Here is a 14,887-nt window from a genome sequence, read left to right as displayed (position 1 = left end):
GTGTTGTGTGTTGAGTGTTGTGTGTTGTGGAGGAAGTGGCAGGAAGGTTGGACGGGAAGGAGGAGTGTCCTTACTTTGAGGAGACGCGCCCAATTCACTGCTTCCAATTCATGGCAAAGCACCTTCCAACACGTGTTTCAAGGGACAATAGGAAAAAGAGAACCAACAATGGGTTCTCAATAACCGAATTCATTCACTGATGCCAAACAGCCGTAAAGCCCCTTCTCATACCTTCCACAATAGAAGGTCTTTGAAACAGTGGAGTAAACTACTATTGTCTTCAATGATCTGGACGGCCCCATTGGGCATTCATGAGAAGACCAATTCCACTATGTAGAGTCCTCTTGCAATTGCAATCATCTAATCATTGAAAATCAAATTGAATTGTAGAGCCCCTCCCATCCTATAGTTGGATGCTTTAGAACAGGCAATAGCCGTGCTGTCTGTGACAGCAGTAACCCATAGATAAGAACTCTTGACATAATCCACCCTTATGAGTATGAAATAGGTTACAATGTGAAGATGTAATTATAAGCCATATCGTGTGATTGCTTTTGAGCATGGCAATCTTATCACGACTACCTCCCTAAACCTTGGGGTGAAGTAGCTGGCCCATTCTAGTAAGATGAGATTCAGAATGATTCAAAGCTTTAACCTAAATGGTAAGGAAATGGGATAGAGGACAAAGGAAGGGCACAAGGGGGCTCACAAGACCAAAGCGGAAGACTCTTTGTATGCTTTAATATACAGATACAGGTTGGTATTTACTTAGGAAGGGAGTTGATCATCTTCAAAATCTCCGATTCATTATCCCCCGCCACTGCTCGTCCGTTGTTCCAATCAACCGTCTGTTTCAAAGTCAGCCGTTGATCACAGTGGCCGGGGCCCAGGAAGAAGGGGGAAGGGAACATACCAGAGGCCTCTGGAAGCTGTCCTTGTTTATTCTCATCTTCTTGATGGCGTCTTCCTTGTCCTTCGCACCCGCAACGACCGTTCCAGCTTTCTGCGCTCCCACATAGTCAAGAATACTATTGAGCTGATCTGGAGTTGGAAGCTCCTCCGTCACATCGAGCTCGAATTCCTGTCGCTTGGGCGAGGTTTGGGCAGAATGGTCACTGGCCTGGTCTTGTGTAGCATACTCGGTAGCATTGGCAGATGCTTGCTTAAGAAGAGCGTGGACCCGCAGAGAAGCTGGAGAGCTGGCTTTGTGGAATAGGGTGATCACATCGAGTGTTTTGTGCTGCGTTGAAGCTATTGTCAGTATTTCCTATCATAGCAAAATAGAACGCGAGGATAGAGCTGGAAATAGTTAAGCTTACGAAGCGGAACATATTGCCTGAGTTATGGTGAAGCTCCGATCGATGTTGATTATGAGCTCAAGATGAAGGAGACGTTGGATCTGAGGAGCTTGGCTCTATCAGTCCCGTATGACGTTACTATGTACACTCCTTTGCTCCATACCCCTTGTCGTTTAGTGGTGAACCCCTGCCTGCGCCTGGTTGCTGGGCGAGAAAATATTCGAGTTAAACATTGACATTTGACCGGAGCAATAATCGCGTAGATCTCAAACCGCAACTCCATCGAGATTTCTGCCATCACTCCACTTCTTTATTCCTGCGCATCCTCTCGAACCATCGCGATGCCTCCCTTAATTTTGCACAATGTTCCAGACGAGGAACTGTACGTCGGCGAAGATGGCATACAAAGACCTTACGCCATGCTCTTCCCAGGGTATGTCTTCTAACCAGCCTCAGAATGCCCTATATATCTTCTGACGCCTTTAGCAGTGCGGATGGCAACCCTGGCGCAATGCGAGCGCGGCGCGCCATTCCAGAAACCGGTTCTTTTGGAAAATCAACACGACGCTCAAGATCGCGAACTGGCACCCCTGCGGCAAAGCGCGAAGACCCAACACTGGCAGCCGCAGACAAGATCTTCTCCGAATTCTTAGCCAAGCAAGCCTCTACTCCTTCCTCTGAGAGCCAGCGCAAATCTTCTGCTAGCCATACTTCCGTCTTCCAGCCCAACCAAGCCATAGGAACCAGCGATGGCAACGCCGCCCCTTCACAGCGTCACGTCCATAAAGAGCCTACGGAAGTCATCCTGAGGGGGTTCAAATCCACACAGCAGTACGCAGCAATCAGAGATTACGAGCGCATCGCCGGCAGAATCTGTGAGGACTATCCACGGGACCCGCCGGCCTCGCAACTGAAGTACAAATCCTCACTGGGTCGGGACCCTACCGTATTGCGCCCGCAAACCATGACTCCCGAAGAAAAAGCCAAAGCGCTGAAATTTGCAGGCGGGGAGAATTGGATCAAAATCACGTTTGAGAGTGCAGAGGCTGCAGAACGGGCGGTGGAATCGAGCCCCCAGGTCATTCTGGGCCACCTTGTATACGCGGAATTGTATAGGGGTGTCCCCCCAACCAGCGATGAGGAGATTCCTGCAAACGGAATTCTGAATGGCGAGCAACGAACACCAAGAAGGAAACAGTCAGGCACCTTACCAAGATCGTTCGCCAGTCCATCCATGACAGAAATCGGCCGGGGCGCGCCCTCTTTCAGCCCTGAAGGTTCCAACACCTCATCTCGCACGCTCGACACCGCCACGCTATCGACCAGCACCGCTACTTCTGGAACTGTAATTGGACAGGCCCCGTCATCTCTCTCCGCAAGCCAACTCAGCGAGTCCGAGTCCGCATTCTGTCACCGAATTCCGACCGCCAAGCGCATCCAGCTGCTGCCAGCCGAACAGGCCTTGCTCCCACAGCAGAGCTATTCGCAGCGGATACTGAGCAAGATCCCCCTGTTGAATTGGTTCTCGAGCGATATCATTGGGAGCCAGGTACCGAAGACGGAGAATGGCGAGTTTGATTGGGACAGGGCGAGTCTGTATTGGAGGTTCGTTTGGTGGCTGGATGGCATTACTGGTTGGTTTGATATTGTGGGCGGAGAGAAGGAGGAGTGATAGGATATATGTGTGATATGGGGAGACGGAATAGGTATTTATGGGATGGAGTTGGAGCGCGGCGTTATGGAAAGTGTATTGTCATGGCTGGATGATTTGAGAGACATAATGAATTTACACGAGATGAACTTGATTCGAATGTAAAAGTCGCAACTGCCCTTTCATTGAATGATAGCTCATTGAACATGAGTTCTACTGTTCGAAACATAATCTAGACCCAATAACCCCATGTATAAATCCCAGACCCGAGTCACGCTCAAGGTTAAATATTTACAAGCAAGCACGCACACATATATACATTAATCGGACCCCGTCTCATCATCAGTAACACTCCGGTCTCCCTCCCTATCCCGGGGAGGATCGCGATTCCTCTCATCTCTATTCTCATCGCCAACCTCCTTGCCCTTCCCCCAAGCCGCGGCGTCCTCCCCTTGTTCAGTCTCCGTGTTGGAAGTATTCACAATCGTTCTTGTACTCTGACTCTCATCCGTATCCACATCTAGCGGCCCCGGATCTGGAACCCTGTCTGCCGGCGGAGGACTAAATGGCCTGATGCCGCGACTTCGATTCAGGATACCGGCCGATGAACCTGTGTCTCGTTCAGAGAAAATGGATGCTACGTCGACATCAGCGCCTGTGCCGGAGACTGCACCAGCAAGGCTCTGATAGTGGAGCCCGTCGACGAGAAGGCTATCGCTCCTCTTATGTCCCACCGGTGAGTCCGCCGCTCCCTGTGCTTCCGCTGGCCCCTCCTGTGAACTTGCTGTGTCGGCTAGGATACTTTTCTGCGGGAGAATCGAGAATATTTGGTTATTAGTGGTATGTGAACTCGGCGGGTCATCATTTGCGAAAAGATCCTTCCCTTTCTCCAATAGCTCATCTAGCCCACCCCCATTCCAACCTTTCCTGGCCAGCGCTTCGAAAATGTCCATTTCCGCTCTCACAAGTCCCGCACTGCACTCCACGATCCGACCGCTCGTCTCCTGACAATCCCTCAATAAGCCTCTCGCATGCCCACCATGCAGGCTTGTAAGCCCATCCAGTTTCTCCGTCAACTGCACCAAATGCTCTCTGAAACGCTTTACATCCCTCTTCCTAGACTTGTATACCTTCATACCATCCTTCTCCATCTTTCTTATTTCCTTACTCAGAGCCTTCGCGGAATTTTGATACGTAACTTCCTCTTCCTCGATTTTCCGGGTCCAGGAATCCAATTCGTGCAACAAGGGCACTTCGAAAGAGCGATATACCATTTCCGATAGAATCTGCTGATGATTCGCAATCAACTGATGCACCCCGCTGGCTGCCAACAAACTGTCCGCCGTACAGTTTCCCTGTGCAATCCAGCTATTAGTCATGCTTCCCATCCCATTCCCCGGGCTTATTGCGTCGGATCGCGCTTCTTTTAAGCGCGCACATGCTTCTAAAGAACTTCCAAAATTGGACGCAGAGACAGAGAGCGCAGATAAGGCCAGGCGGTATGCTTTGGCGGAGGATACTAGGTCTGTATATGCGGACTGTGAGAGCTCGAGGTCGGATTTTGTAAGCACGGCGTGCGGCGGGTGCGGTTTGGGAGGTAGGGGCAGGTTGAAGGCGCTGGGTACAGGGAGAGATGTCGAGGCATAAGAGTAAGTTGGGGAGCCGGGAATTGGCGGGAGTTTCGAGGGCGACGGTGAGGGCGACCGCGAGCGCGCTGTGGAAGAAGATGGCATATTGCGAGGTATGGTGGTATCTGTTTAGTCGTATCGAGAGTGACGGAATGGGAGGCGAGGTCCCGTCAGCAATGGGGGAGAACTTCTATCGAATGGATATATTCAAGGATCTATCCGACAAGGATAATGGAGACCATTTGACACGAGAGATGCTGGTGGAGATGACCCGTGGTCTCTTGATCTTGTTGTTGATCATGAGAAGAAGTGGTTCGACCCCTGTTCGTCAGCCGCCACGATAAGGAGCGAAGCTAAGATAGGGATGCACAACCGAGCTTTCCAAGGGACCTATCCGACGAGGTACCCGACGTCGAGAAAGTAAACATTTCACTTGAAGAATTTCTTTTTTCTCTTCTCCAAGGGACATCTATTATCATATTTCTACCTAATATATTCTATTCGATTCCCTCGAAACCGTCAAACCGACGATCTCGTCTCACCACACGACCAACCTCAAAATGCCTCCATCCGCGCCTACCGCCCTCATAATCCCCGCTGTCAAGAAGCACACCGCAACCGTCATCATGTCCCATGGCCTTGGTGACAGCGGGGCAGGTTGGGCCTCTCTTGCAGAGAACTGGCGGCGCCGCCAAAAGTTCGACGAAGTGAAATTCATCTTCCCCAATGCTCCGTCTATTCCAATTTCCATTGTACGCCCTGCCCCTCTCTGCCCGGCCTATAACAAAAAGAGATACTGATAGGAGATAGAACATGGGTATGACCATGCCCGGTTGGTACGACATTGTAAGAACTCGAGAAGCCGTTCGTTTGCACTCATTTAAATGGATCCCTGGAAAGCGGGGTGCTGATGTAGCTTGGGACAGATTACATTCGACGATGCCCAAGCAGGCCAGGACGAGACCGGAATCCTCAGATCGCAACGTTATTTCCACAGCCTCATCGCCTCAGAAGTTGAGTCCGGTATCCCCTCCGAGCGTATTGTCCTTGGCGGTTTCTCGCAGGGTGGAGCTATGTCCATTTTCTCGGGCGTCACATCGGAGAAGAAACTTGGCGGGATTTTTGGATTGAGCTGCTACTTGCTGTTGCATTCAAAACTCGACGAGTTCGCAAAGAATGGGGCCAACAAGCAGACGCCCATATTTTTGGCGCATGGGGATCGCGATCCGATGGTTAAACCGGATTGGGGGATACGGACCGCGGAGGAGTTGAAGAAGAAAGGCTACAACGTCGAGTTGAAGATGTATCCGTAAGTATCACCAACATCTTCGGTCCTTGTTTTGTCATTAGCGGGATCAGCAACTGACGTTAGGCGCAGGGGACTGCAACATTCGGCAGATCCGCAGGAGATCGATGATCTGGAGAAGTATTTGAACGCGAGGATACCACCACTGGGAGACAAGTCGCCCCTGTGACTACATGATAGCGCGAAGCCCGTGAATTGGGCGGGTAATTTTACGACCCCGCTTCTCTTGTTGTCCTTTTTCATACTTATTGTGGGGGTATGGTGGGCTTTCAAGAGAGGAGCGCAGGAGAAATCAGGGGAGAAGCAGAAGACCACATGATGTGCAAATAGAGAGCGATGTGCCAAAATTTGAGCTCAGTAAAAGGATATGGGAGCCACACATTTATCAAAGCTCATTGCAGTGCTTTTCAGCTAACACTTATCAAATGGCCTCGTTCTGCCATTCATGGATTTTCCCCTGCTACAGCATTCCCTCATTTCTGTAGGCCTTGCATAAGGATAGTTGGAAATTGAGATCAAATATCAATGGCTGATATTTGAGCATACGTGGCGATGTCAAAGCTAAGGGGCAAGTGGGAATGGCTTCCCGAACTCTTTGCAGCAACTGGCACATAGAGCCAATTAATGTGGCTAATAAAACGGAAAGGCCTTTTATCAAAAATTCGATTCTGAGAAGAGGTGGATGAGTATACCCCTTGCATTGTGCCTTGGTTCTGGGACCAGTAAAATATCTCTGCAAGCAAAGCAAGCAGACACACGAACCCACTCAAACCCGAGTGATACACAGCACTTATAGATCATCAGATTTGCACCTGTCTTTGCATTTCTCAGCTATCATTGCAGAACCGCAAATCCCATATGCTCATCCATGAATGACCCAAATCACAAGAAACAATGGCTTTATTACCAATTCTTAACGACTCGTAGCCTGGACCTTTCTTGCCGCACCCTTCGCTCCCTGCTTGCTGGTCACTCTTGCGGTCTGTCCCTTCGCCGCAGTAGCAGCACTCTTCGCCTTCTCAAGCTTCTTCGCACTCTGGGCCGCAGCGCGCTTCTCCTTGGCGTCCTTGATAGCGGCCGCGCGGGCGGCAGATCGGGCCTCGGGTCGCATGCTTCGTCGCTCCTTGATCACATCGAGGGAAGCACCAACAATGGCACGTTGGGACTTGATTGTGCGGCGGGATCGCTTCTTGGCAACTTCCTGTTGGTGAGAGACATGTCAGCCCTGCCTCTTCCTCGTAGGCGTACATCCAATCTTGGGCTCTAGGAAAGGGGATATGATCGTACCTCAGAGATACCCTTCTTGTGTTGTCTTCGGAAAAGAACAGTCCAGGCAATGCGACGGGGGTTCTTGCGCTGGAGGAAGAGAGATTCGGTCTTGCCATTTTGGAATCGGAAGATCTTGCTGTCACCACGGACGTAGAGCTTGCCCTGTAATCCAGACCGTCAGCATCCCATTCCCTAGTACTACGCTCTCGAGACTCGATGTCCCCATCCTTTCAATGCTCCTTTCATTGCGTCCCGCCACCTCGACATCACGGAATCGGAACTCGTACCTTTCCAGGGTAGATCTTCTCGCCGGAGAAGGTGTCGTCGTAGGTACGCATGTTGACTGTTTTGCGTAGATATCCGCCGACTGTGTTAGTTGTCGATTCGAGCTACCCGGGTCGTCGGTGGGTAGAAGTTGATTGTCGATTGATTCTCGTCGTTCTCAAACAAGAGTCGCGAAATTCTGATGTGGGAGGAGCTAGCGTCGCTTATGGAAATAGCGCGTGCCCTAAAGCGAAATGTCGATGACTTCCAATGTCAGCCTCACCACCTCAACACCGGCCTAGGAGGACGTTCAATTCAAATGGAGTTGAATATATATTAGTCGCCAGACTATGTATCGCAGAATAGCAAAGAACATAGGGCTTACTTGTCACTATCGTGGAGACGCTGCAGAAGCATGGTTTAGCTCTTTCCGCTATTATCACGTGACGTGTCCAAATAGACGACATTCCCCTATCGTCTTCGCTGTTCAAAATCGGTTGCATCTCTCCACGGCCCAGATCCGGTTTATAAACACTGGACCGTCGAGTCAATACGTCAAAATGCTTTCTAGCCTCGAGCCCTACCCTCCCGGATCTCCTATGAGCTTTGAGGAGGACTCAGGGGCTTCTTGGACGCCTCTGTTCCAGAAACAATGTTCATTCCCTCCCGAAATATTCAGACAAGTAATGCTGAATCTGATACGGAACCCAAATATTAATTCAAACCACCTTTTTCGCGCTGATATCTCATTGGAAAGTCCATTCGCTGATGATTCCCTGACGGATTCTGAGATACCCCCAAGGATCACCCACGTCAAAGGATACGACATCAAAACCGTCATTGTACGAACTATGATTCCAAGAAATATTGTTGTGGACAAGCCTTTGGATCAAACATGTCTCTTTCACGAGAAGACTACAGATTCGGGAGAAATCAGATCACTAGTCACATACCTCCCCCACATATCTTCAGCGGCCGAGTCGCCTTTCTATCACCCTGCCGTGCGTGGCATAGGATTCCTGCATACATTCAATCCTCTATTAAAAGAGGGGAGTGTTTCAATACATTACTCATTCTTCGATTCCGAGCCTCGATCAGCCAAATTGGAAAGAACCGCTCAGCATTTACTGACTGTTCTGCACAAGCACGGCCAGGGAACTGCTGCTGGATACGTTAAGAGAGTGAACCATGACGTTATTATCCCTCAGGCTGTTCTTCAGAATACGTACGCAAGACTTAAGGCCAAATATGCGAAGATCCTCATCAGCCGTTGGGTTGAGAGCACAGACCCGACCAAACACGTTTTTGAAGACCTTGGAATTGCTGCGTTCCTGATTGAGCTATGGGCTGAGATGTACAAGGAAACTTACTTTCCCGGATTTGTTGATATTGGATGTGGTAATGGGTTACTTGTTCATATTCTCCTTGAAGAAGGTTACAGTGGCTGGGGTTTCGATGCACGAAGACGCAAGTCATGGGCCACATACAGTTCGAAGACACAAGAAAGTCTGAAAGAACTTGTTTTGATTCCGTCTATATTACAGACGACCGCTGCAGAAACCCCAACTCCTAATCCGCCCGTGTGCCATGCCAATACATCACCCAATTTGACTGAGCCCACTCAGCAAGCAACAGAAAAATGGCCAAATAATGAAAATACCTCCAACAGTACTGAAACGGGCAATGAAATAACCCAACAGAATGTGTTACCAGGAACACATAATGGATTATTCCCCGAAGGAACATTCATAATATCCAACCATGCCGACGAGCTGACACCTTGGACGCCCATCCTTGCTAACCTTTCGAAATCACCTTTCATGATGATCCCCTGTTGCAGCCATGCCCTCAGTGGAGCTAAGTTTCGAGCACCTCCTTCTAAAGGCCTTAATGCGTCCAGCTCTGCATACGCGTCGCTTGTGAGTTGGGTGTCTAAAATCGCTAGGGAGTGTGGATGGGTGGTCGAGAAGGAGATGTTGAGGATTCCGAGTACGAGGAACACGGCGCTTATCGGAAGACGTCGCGCGATAGGGTTTGAAGAGCTTGATGTCAAGGAGTTGGTGGGGGCGAATGGTGGTGCGGATGGCTGGAGAGATAATGCAATGAAGTTGGTTAAAGGCGCTACTCGCGGCCATTGAGGAAGAACTCTCGGTGATTTGGCAGACTGGTTGTTCAGATTGTCGACGAAGTGGCTCCAAGGTAGAAAGGTCACTGGATGTTGTCGTCGGTGGCGGTAACTGATCTGGAACATCTAGAGGCGGCATTCCCTCTCAGGGGTGGCGTCCTATCAAAGGTTCTCCCCTCCTGTGTCACTCCCCGCCGTTGAGTACGAGCCACAAATTCTCCGATAATTCTATGCTGGAAGCTTACAAAATTATCCAAAGCACACCTTGCTGTCATTTCCTGGTCTAGCTCTCGCTCAAGTCTGCGGATCGTTCGTTCCTGATCCCCGATCTTCCATTTTCGTGCCCGAAGAGTCATGTCATTTGCGTGATTCCGAGCTGTATAAGCCTCGATAATTTCCATATTTTGGAGAATGATGGGTTCATAAGTAAGTCTGCATTCGCGCTCCCAAGTCAGCTCTCGCTGAGATCTCTGGAGCCTCAAGTTCTGGGTATTCAGTGCCAAAATCTGTCTGTTGATCAGAGTCTCCTGTTCGTTCATGGTGCGCTGTGCGCTCGTACTTGCAGCTACTACCTGGCTGAACAGATCCCCCATTACCGCCATCTCATTATGAAGCTTGATGATATTGTTATTGGCGGCCTGGAGGTTGGTTGCGTGTGTATTCCTCTCTTCCCAAGCCCTCGTTCGCTCTTCTCGAAGCTGTTCGGATATCCGAATGAAACTGTCGATTCTGGTTTGCAATTTTTCGTTGTCCTTTAAGAGTTCTTCTATCACACGCAGTTGCGTGATGCAGGTGGGCCCTCCGTTTTGCAAATCTTCAATTCTGTTCTCGTAGTCTCTCTCCTTGTCCTTCAGTCTTTGGTTTTCCGATGTTAATTCTCTAATCCGCAGATTTGCACTTTTGAGGTCATCGCCCTTTCGAGGTTCCTTATTGGGGGCCGTCAATTTGAGGGACGACTTGGAGGACGTCATTGTGAGGCCCTAATAAGTGGTCGAACTGTGATTGAGTTCTTTCGCCACCAACGTCCGAGCTGATTGCGTTGATTTCAAGAGGTTGCCTGAGTGGGAATCGGGCAACCGTTATAAAAAAGGCGTGATGGGATAGTATCGTAAGTGATAATACTTTCAAGATACTGCCTGATGATAACCATATAAGTAACTAGGCTAGAATCGGTATTATCATGCGATTCAAAGGACCAAATGGGTACTATCAAGTAGTCGATTGATGTGTGTGGGGTTTGGAGGATGCTGTGACGAATGATGGAGTTCGAAGGGATACTTTTTGGATAATTCCTTCGAGATTCTGATATTGATCGCGGGTGAAGAGAAATAGAAAAAGGGAGAAATGTAAATGCCCGCCTCTTCATTTATTAACAGCCATCAGTTCGGATCACAACTCACGCTATGCAGTCAAAATCCCAAACGTTATTCATCCTCAGTCGAAATCCCAAGCACCTTTACCAATTTTAGAATCCCGCTACTCCGGCTCGGGTCGACCCAGTGCTTTGTGGGGTTTGACCCACCCATACGTGCTCTCAAAAGCTTAAGGACCTCCACGACGCAGTTCCAAACACAGCCGAAGATGATTAGAGACAGAGGAAAGTCTGAGCTCAAGTAAGCATCGAAACCGAAACTTTACTCAACACGAATTTAACGCCTTCGCAAAGATTGCTTGCATCTCCCACAATTCACATATCATGACATTCCGCATCTCAAAATCAGCAGCTACGTATCACTGAACGTATCTTGAATCATTGGTATTTATTGATCCGACTTCGAAATGTCTGCATCCCCTTTTTTTCATATTGTCTTGCTATTGGAAGCCTAATACAAGTTGAAATTCCTTCCAGTTGGCCAAACTCACATTCTACACCAGAAGCCACAAGAACCGCCGATGGATAATCCCAACCCTACAGTATTCCGTTTGCAAGTATCGCTATCAACCTCATGTACTGTCGTATTATTTAATCTACGAAATTTCCTTGACTTCCAAATCTTGTATCCCCAACCTAGAACTCCAAATTTCATTTCAACCCGTCGCTCCTCGTAGTACACAGTCTCTCGGTCAAAACTGTTTTCCTGCAATTGTTGAAATCGCCGCAGCAAAGCCTTGAAATACTTAGCCAAGTTCTGCAAAGTAGGCATTCTTAGGGAGTGCGCGAGTGCGCTGGTTGGAGGGAGGTTGTAGTCCATCCTTTCCTCCAGTCGACGGTACAATTATTGACCAAAAAAATCGCCATCGGAATTTTGATTCCCTCTTTTCAATCAAGATTTCTGCCAATGAACACCTGAAAAACGAATTCTTACCTTACAGAATTTCTGGTTCTATGCGGGCGCTATTACCAATTTGGATCAAGAGAGACTTTTGGGATACCTCACCAGGTGTCTACCTCACCGTTTTGTAGCCTCTCCACAGCGCTTTACTCCACACATCAGTTCTCCACATAGCAAGGCACAAGGTACGGCTTGGCCCACTTTGTAATAAGATTCTGAGAGTGTAGAACTTAAAATTGACTGCATTCTATGCTTCAGATATCTCGGGGGTTCAACTCCAATTTCCGTTTTCTCGCATCAGCGTATTTCCGATTTTATTTCTATGGTTCGGGCCTTATTTTTCTAGGTCATCATACAACTTTCATTTGGCTAAACGATATATTTTGAGAAAAGGATTTCTTTAGTAATGAAAAGGATTGAGATAGGACATACCATCGGTGTTTGACAGAACAAATACCTCAGGTACGCCTCGATTGTGACGTTTCAATGGTCTAGTCCCATGGTTTAGGTAGCTCTCATTCTCTGCAGTCGAGATGAAAAGAAAGGACGCCACTTTACTCCGATCTGGAGTTAATCATGGAATGTGACTAAAGCCGAATTTCTGCGTCTGAAGACGTGGTCCAACTCGGCCTGGGTTCCTTTCCCCTGATGTTTGGCCAAGAAGAATTCAAAACCTGAAGCGCGATATCCAACAAGGCTTGAATATTGCCCAATCAGAATACCAAACCAGTGTCTATATATATAGTTGTAGGGTTCGCGCCTACATGTTTTTGGGTAGCGACGTAGGCGCGGTTATCGCGTGTGGACAAGATAGAAGCCGCACCTTCTATGTCAAGTTTGGTAGCGACGGTTCTTCTATTAGCTAGGAAACTACTTTCGAGATTCATTTCCTGTTCTACTTGTCTTTCTTTATTCCCTGTCCACTCTTCTCCCCGTTCTGTTAACACCACCCAGAGTCCCTGGTCCAAATCGCGTTCGCATTCTTATGTCTCTACATTGAATTCTTCCCCACTTACATGCCACCGAAGTCACGCCTTGTTTTATTCTGTTAGTTAGTACAATAACGTCGAAGCCTGGTTTACAGCTAGGATTTCTGCGATATCTTCCAAAGATGTCCGTGGGTCATACATACACCCAGTTCACTTCCGTCTCCTTCCACGAAGCGCCTTGGCTCAGCCTCGAGTATACCTCCGGCACAACGAGCGAAGATGATGGAATTCCTGATCAGATTCCAGTGATCTTCTGCCGACCAGCTCAATTACCCCACGTCGTCCCCCCGGTCGCTGGGCTCAAGGAGATGAGGGTAGTTAACCACCGAGGGGAGATGGTGTTAGGGTATACTTGGGTGAATGCATCCAGAGAGGCCGTGACTAGTTGGCATGATGAGGTTCCTTCCGCCGCGCTCCCTGGTGCCAAGCCTTTCCATTCGTGGGTCCGCGCTGGACCCGATGAACTCTTCCCCGCTGTCGAGAGATGTCTCGACGATCAAGATCTTATCGACGAAGAGCTCATCATCCCTGCTGGCGAAAACGGGAACAGCGTGGAAATGACCTCTTCCCTTCAACTCATCGATACTGAAATGCACGATGTCTCTATTCTCGAGGCCACCGATCTGAACTCGGAGGTTTCGAGGCAAATAAAAGGCAAGGAAAGAGAGAGGGATGCACAGTTGGAACAAGCAAGAAGCCCAGAGCCTCCCAAAGGTTCACAACAGAATGGGAATTCTAATGGCAAGGGAGTTTCTCCAACTAGAGATACGGGTGACGCGGGACTTGTAATCTCAGAGAAAAGCGAGATGAATTACCTCAATACTGGAGAGCAGAAACTCACACCACCTGAAAGTCCGGAATCATCGGATACCATCAAAGCTAACAATCGGGAGACAGGAAGCTATTCTGAAAGCTCTGCTGCCAATCAATCCTCTCCAAGTCCTATTCAACATCATCTAGAGCGTCTACAAAGTACTGGTAGCTACTATTCTGGAACCATAGGACTTGAGAGTCACGAGCCGGATTTTGACAGACTTCCAACTATGCCAGTTGGATATTGGAGGAATCCGCTTGGCGAGGTACTTCCTCGACTTCAAGATGTGGACGTACTCAGAGAGGGGATCAATGCTGGATTTCCGGAGCTCCCAGTGTCCAGAGATCCTGTACCAGAGATTCTCCGGTTCAAGCTTACCCTTTGATAATGATCCTGTTGGAATGGCAAGATGCAGTCGTCCCTAAGGAATCGAGTGTGAGGAGAGAGGTCTGGCCGAAAGGAGGCGCATATGACGACTCCAAGTTTTGATTGCATTTTTCCTTTTCCTTTCTCTTTCTTTTTATCATTCGTTTGAGAAACTCGATGGAGTTTTACTCTCAGATTGTGTCGAATTCAAAGACTTAGGCATTGGATGGTAAGGTAGTGAGACTATCTAGTCTCGTGCTACATCGCGAGTTTTGGAGTTTCGACCGTACGGAATTGGAAAACGGGTGTGGTGATGCCTCAGGTGGATTGTTCTTAAATTCAAGTTGTATATAGAGTCACCGCTTGCCCCTAGTTTGATTGCATGGAATCCGCTTTGATATTTGATATTTGAACCGTGCACTGCGTCCTATGTACCTCGGTAGAAGAGGAGCCTGAATTGAAACTATCCAGGAGATCCGATATTAACTCACAGATTAGTAAGCGGAAGATGAAATTTGAACGAGCGTATTCCAACCTCACCCTCTTCTCATTTTCACTCACCAGGCATTGTTCGATAATTGCTCATCTCTGCTTCGCGGATTCAAAGTAACAAACCTCAAACGGCCTCGTTACCCCCAAAGCACAATGCTGTCCAAGTTGGCTTTCTGGAAGAAATGGCAACTCCCAACCCACCGCAGAGTCCTAATCCTACTCCTCACACCCCCAGGTATCGTGGGAGGTTTGATCTGCGGCTATTTCGAGATGAGCTGGCAGACTGTGAAAAGGGAGTGCGATCTGTTGGAGGAGCGGCTCGAGGGGAGAATGCTCGCGCTAGAGCAACGCCTGCAGAGATACGATGCGAACTTCAAGGATGAGAAATGAGATTTGAATGGGCTGAAGATAT

At 48.7% G+C, this 14,887-nt stretch overlaps 7 protein-coding genes across 7 annotated transcripts; 4 read left to right on the top strand and 3 right to left on the bottom strand.

Annotated features, from left to right (window-relative positions):
• Positions 1-458: 458 nt before the first annotated feature.
• M430DRAFT_136655 (hypothetical protein) lies at positions 459-1,392 on the bottom strand. Its single transcript, XM_024862471.1, has 4 exons — positions 1,320-1,392; positions 914-1,240; positions 710-848; positions 459-617 (listed from the first exon to the last, which is right to left on the bottom strand). The coding sequence occupies exons 1-3, from the start codon at positions 1,329-1,331 to the stop codon at positions 765-767; spliced, it is 423 nt and encodes a 140-aa protein (XP_024722081.1). The 5' UTR covers positions 1,332-1,392; the 3' UTR covers positions 459-617; positions 710-764.
• Positions 1,393-1,639: 247 nt separating this feature from the next.
• On the top strand, positions 1,640-2,970 carry M430DRAFT_17495 (hypothetical protein; the record flags this gene model as incomplete). The annotated part of the gene is made up of 2 exons (XM_024863683.1): positions 1,640-1,731; positions 1,788-2,970. 2 exons carry the CDS (start codon positions 1,640-1,642, stop codon positions 2,968-2,970), a joined length of 1,275 nt encoding a protein of 424 aa, XP_024722080.1.
• Positions 2,971-3,111: 141 nt separating this feature from the next.
• On the bottom strand, positions 3,112-4,870 carry M430DRAFT_218878 (hypothetical protein). Its single transcript, XM_024864588.1, has one exon. It carries the CDS (start codon positions 4,680-4,682, stop codon positions 3,270-3,272), a length of 1,413 nt encoding a protein of 470 aa, XP_024722079.1. The 5' UTR covers positions 4,683-4,870; the 3' UTR covers positions 3,112-3,269.
• A 267-nt stretch (positions 4,871-5,137) lies between these two features.
• M430DRAFT_99591 (hypothetical protein) lies at positions 5,138-6,052 on the top strand (the record flags this gene model as incomplete). The annotated part of the gene is made up of 4 exons (XM_024870198.1): positions 5,138-5,329; positions 5,388-5,423; positions 5,504-5,886; positions 5,956-6,052. 4 exons carry the CDS (start codon positions 5,138-5,140, stop codon positions 6,050-6,052), a joined length of 708 nt encoding a protein of 235 aa, XP_024722078.1.
• A 386-nt stretch (positions 6,053-6,438) lies between these two features.
• M430DRAFT_218780 (hypothetical protein) lies at positions 6,439-7,637 on the bottom strand. The gene is made up of 3 exons (XM_024864586.1): positions 7,440-7,637; positions 7,171-7,314; positions 6,439-7,084 (listed from the first exon to the last, which is right to left on the bottom strand). The coding sequence occupies exons 1-3, from the start codon at positions 7,488-7,490 to the stop codon at positions 6,797-6,799; spliced, it is 483 nt and encodes a 160-aa protein (XP_024722077.1). The 5' UTR covers positions 7,491-7,637; the 3' UTR covers positions 6,439-6,796.
• Positions 7,638-7,766: 129 nt separating this feature from the next.
• M430DRAFT_99425 (hypothetical protein) lies at positions 7,767-9,554 on the top strand (the record flags this gene model as incomplete). Its single annotated transcript, XM_024870183.1, has 3 exons — positions 7,767-8,258; positions 8,466-8,996; positions 9,117-9,554. 3 exons carry the CDS (start codon positions 7,767-7,769, stop codon positions 9,552-9,554), a joined length of 1,461 nt encoding a protein of 486 aa, XP_024722076.1.
• A 3,371-nt stretch (positions 9,555-12,925) lies between these two features.
• M430DRAFT_17489 (hypothetical protein) lies at positions 12,926-14,865 on the top strand (the record flags this gene model as incomplete). The annotated part of the gene is made up of 2 exons (XM_024863681.1): positions 12,926-13,966; positions 14,548-14,865. 2 exons carry the CDS (start codon positions 12,926-12,928, stop codon positions 14,863-14,865), a joined length of 1,359 nt encoding a protein of 452 aa, XP_024722075.1.
• Positions 14,866-14,887: the final 22 nt, after the last annotated feature.

Source organism: Amorphotheca resinae, assembly GCF_003019875.1.
Source record: "Amorphotheca resinae ATCC 22711 unplaced genomic scaffold M430scaffold_4, whole genome shotgun sequence".
Lineage (NCBI taxonomy): Eukaryota > Fungi > Ascomycota > Leotiomycetes > Helotiales > Amorphothecaceae > Amorphotheca > Amorphotheca resinae.
Note: the sequence above shows the minus strand (reverse complement) of the source record. Positions and strands in the feature narration are given on the sequence as shown.

Bases quoted from the DNA above. Each gene is read 5' to 3' on its own strand.
- M430DRAFT_218878 (XM_024864588.1), bottom strand. From the start codon at position 4,682: ATGCCATCTTCTTCCACAGCGCGCTCGCGGTCGCCCTCACCGTCGCCC.
- M430DRAFT_218780 (XM_024864586.1), bottom strand. From the start codon at position 7,490: ATGCGTACCTACGACGACACCTTCTCCGGCGAGAAGATCTACCCTGGA. The intron at 7,315-7,439 runs GTACGAGTTCCG...TCTGGATTACAG, and splicing joins AGAAGATCTACCCTGGAAAG to GGCAAGCTCTACGTCCGTGG. The intron at 7,085-7,170 runs GTACGATCATAT...TCTCACCAACAG, and splicing joins ACAAGAAGGGTATCTCTGAG to GAAGTTGCCAAGAAGCGATC.
- M430DRAFT_136655 (XM_024862471.1), bottom strand. The intron at 849-913 runs GTATGTTCCCTT...ACTTTGAAACAG, and splicing joins ACAGCTTCCAGAGGCCTCTG to ACGGTTGATTGGAACAACGG.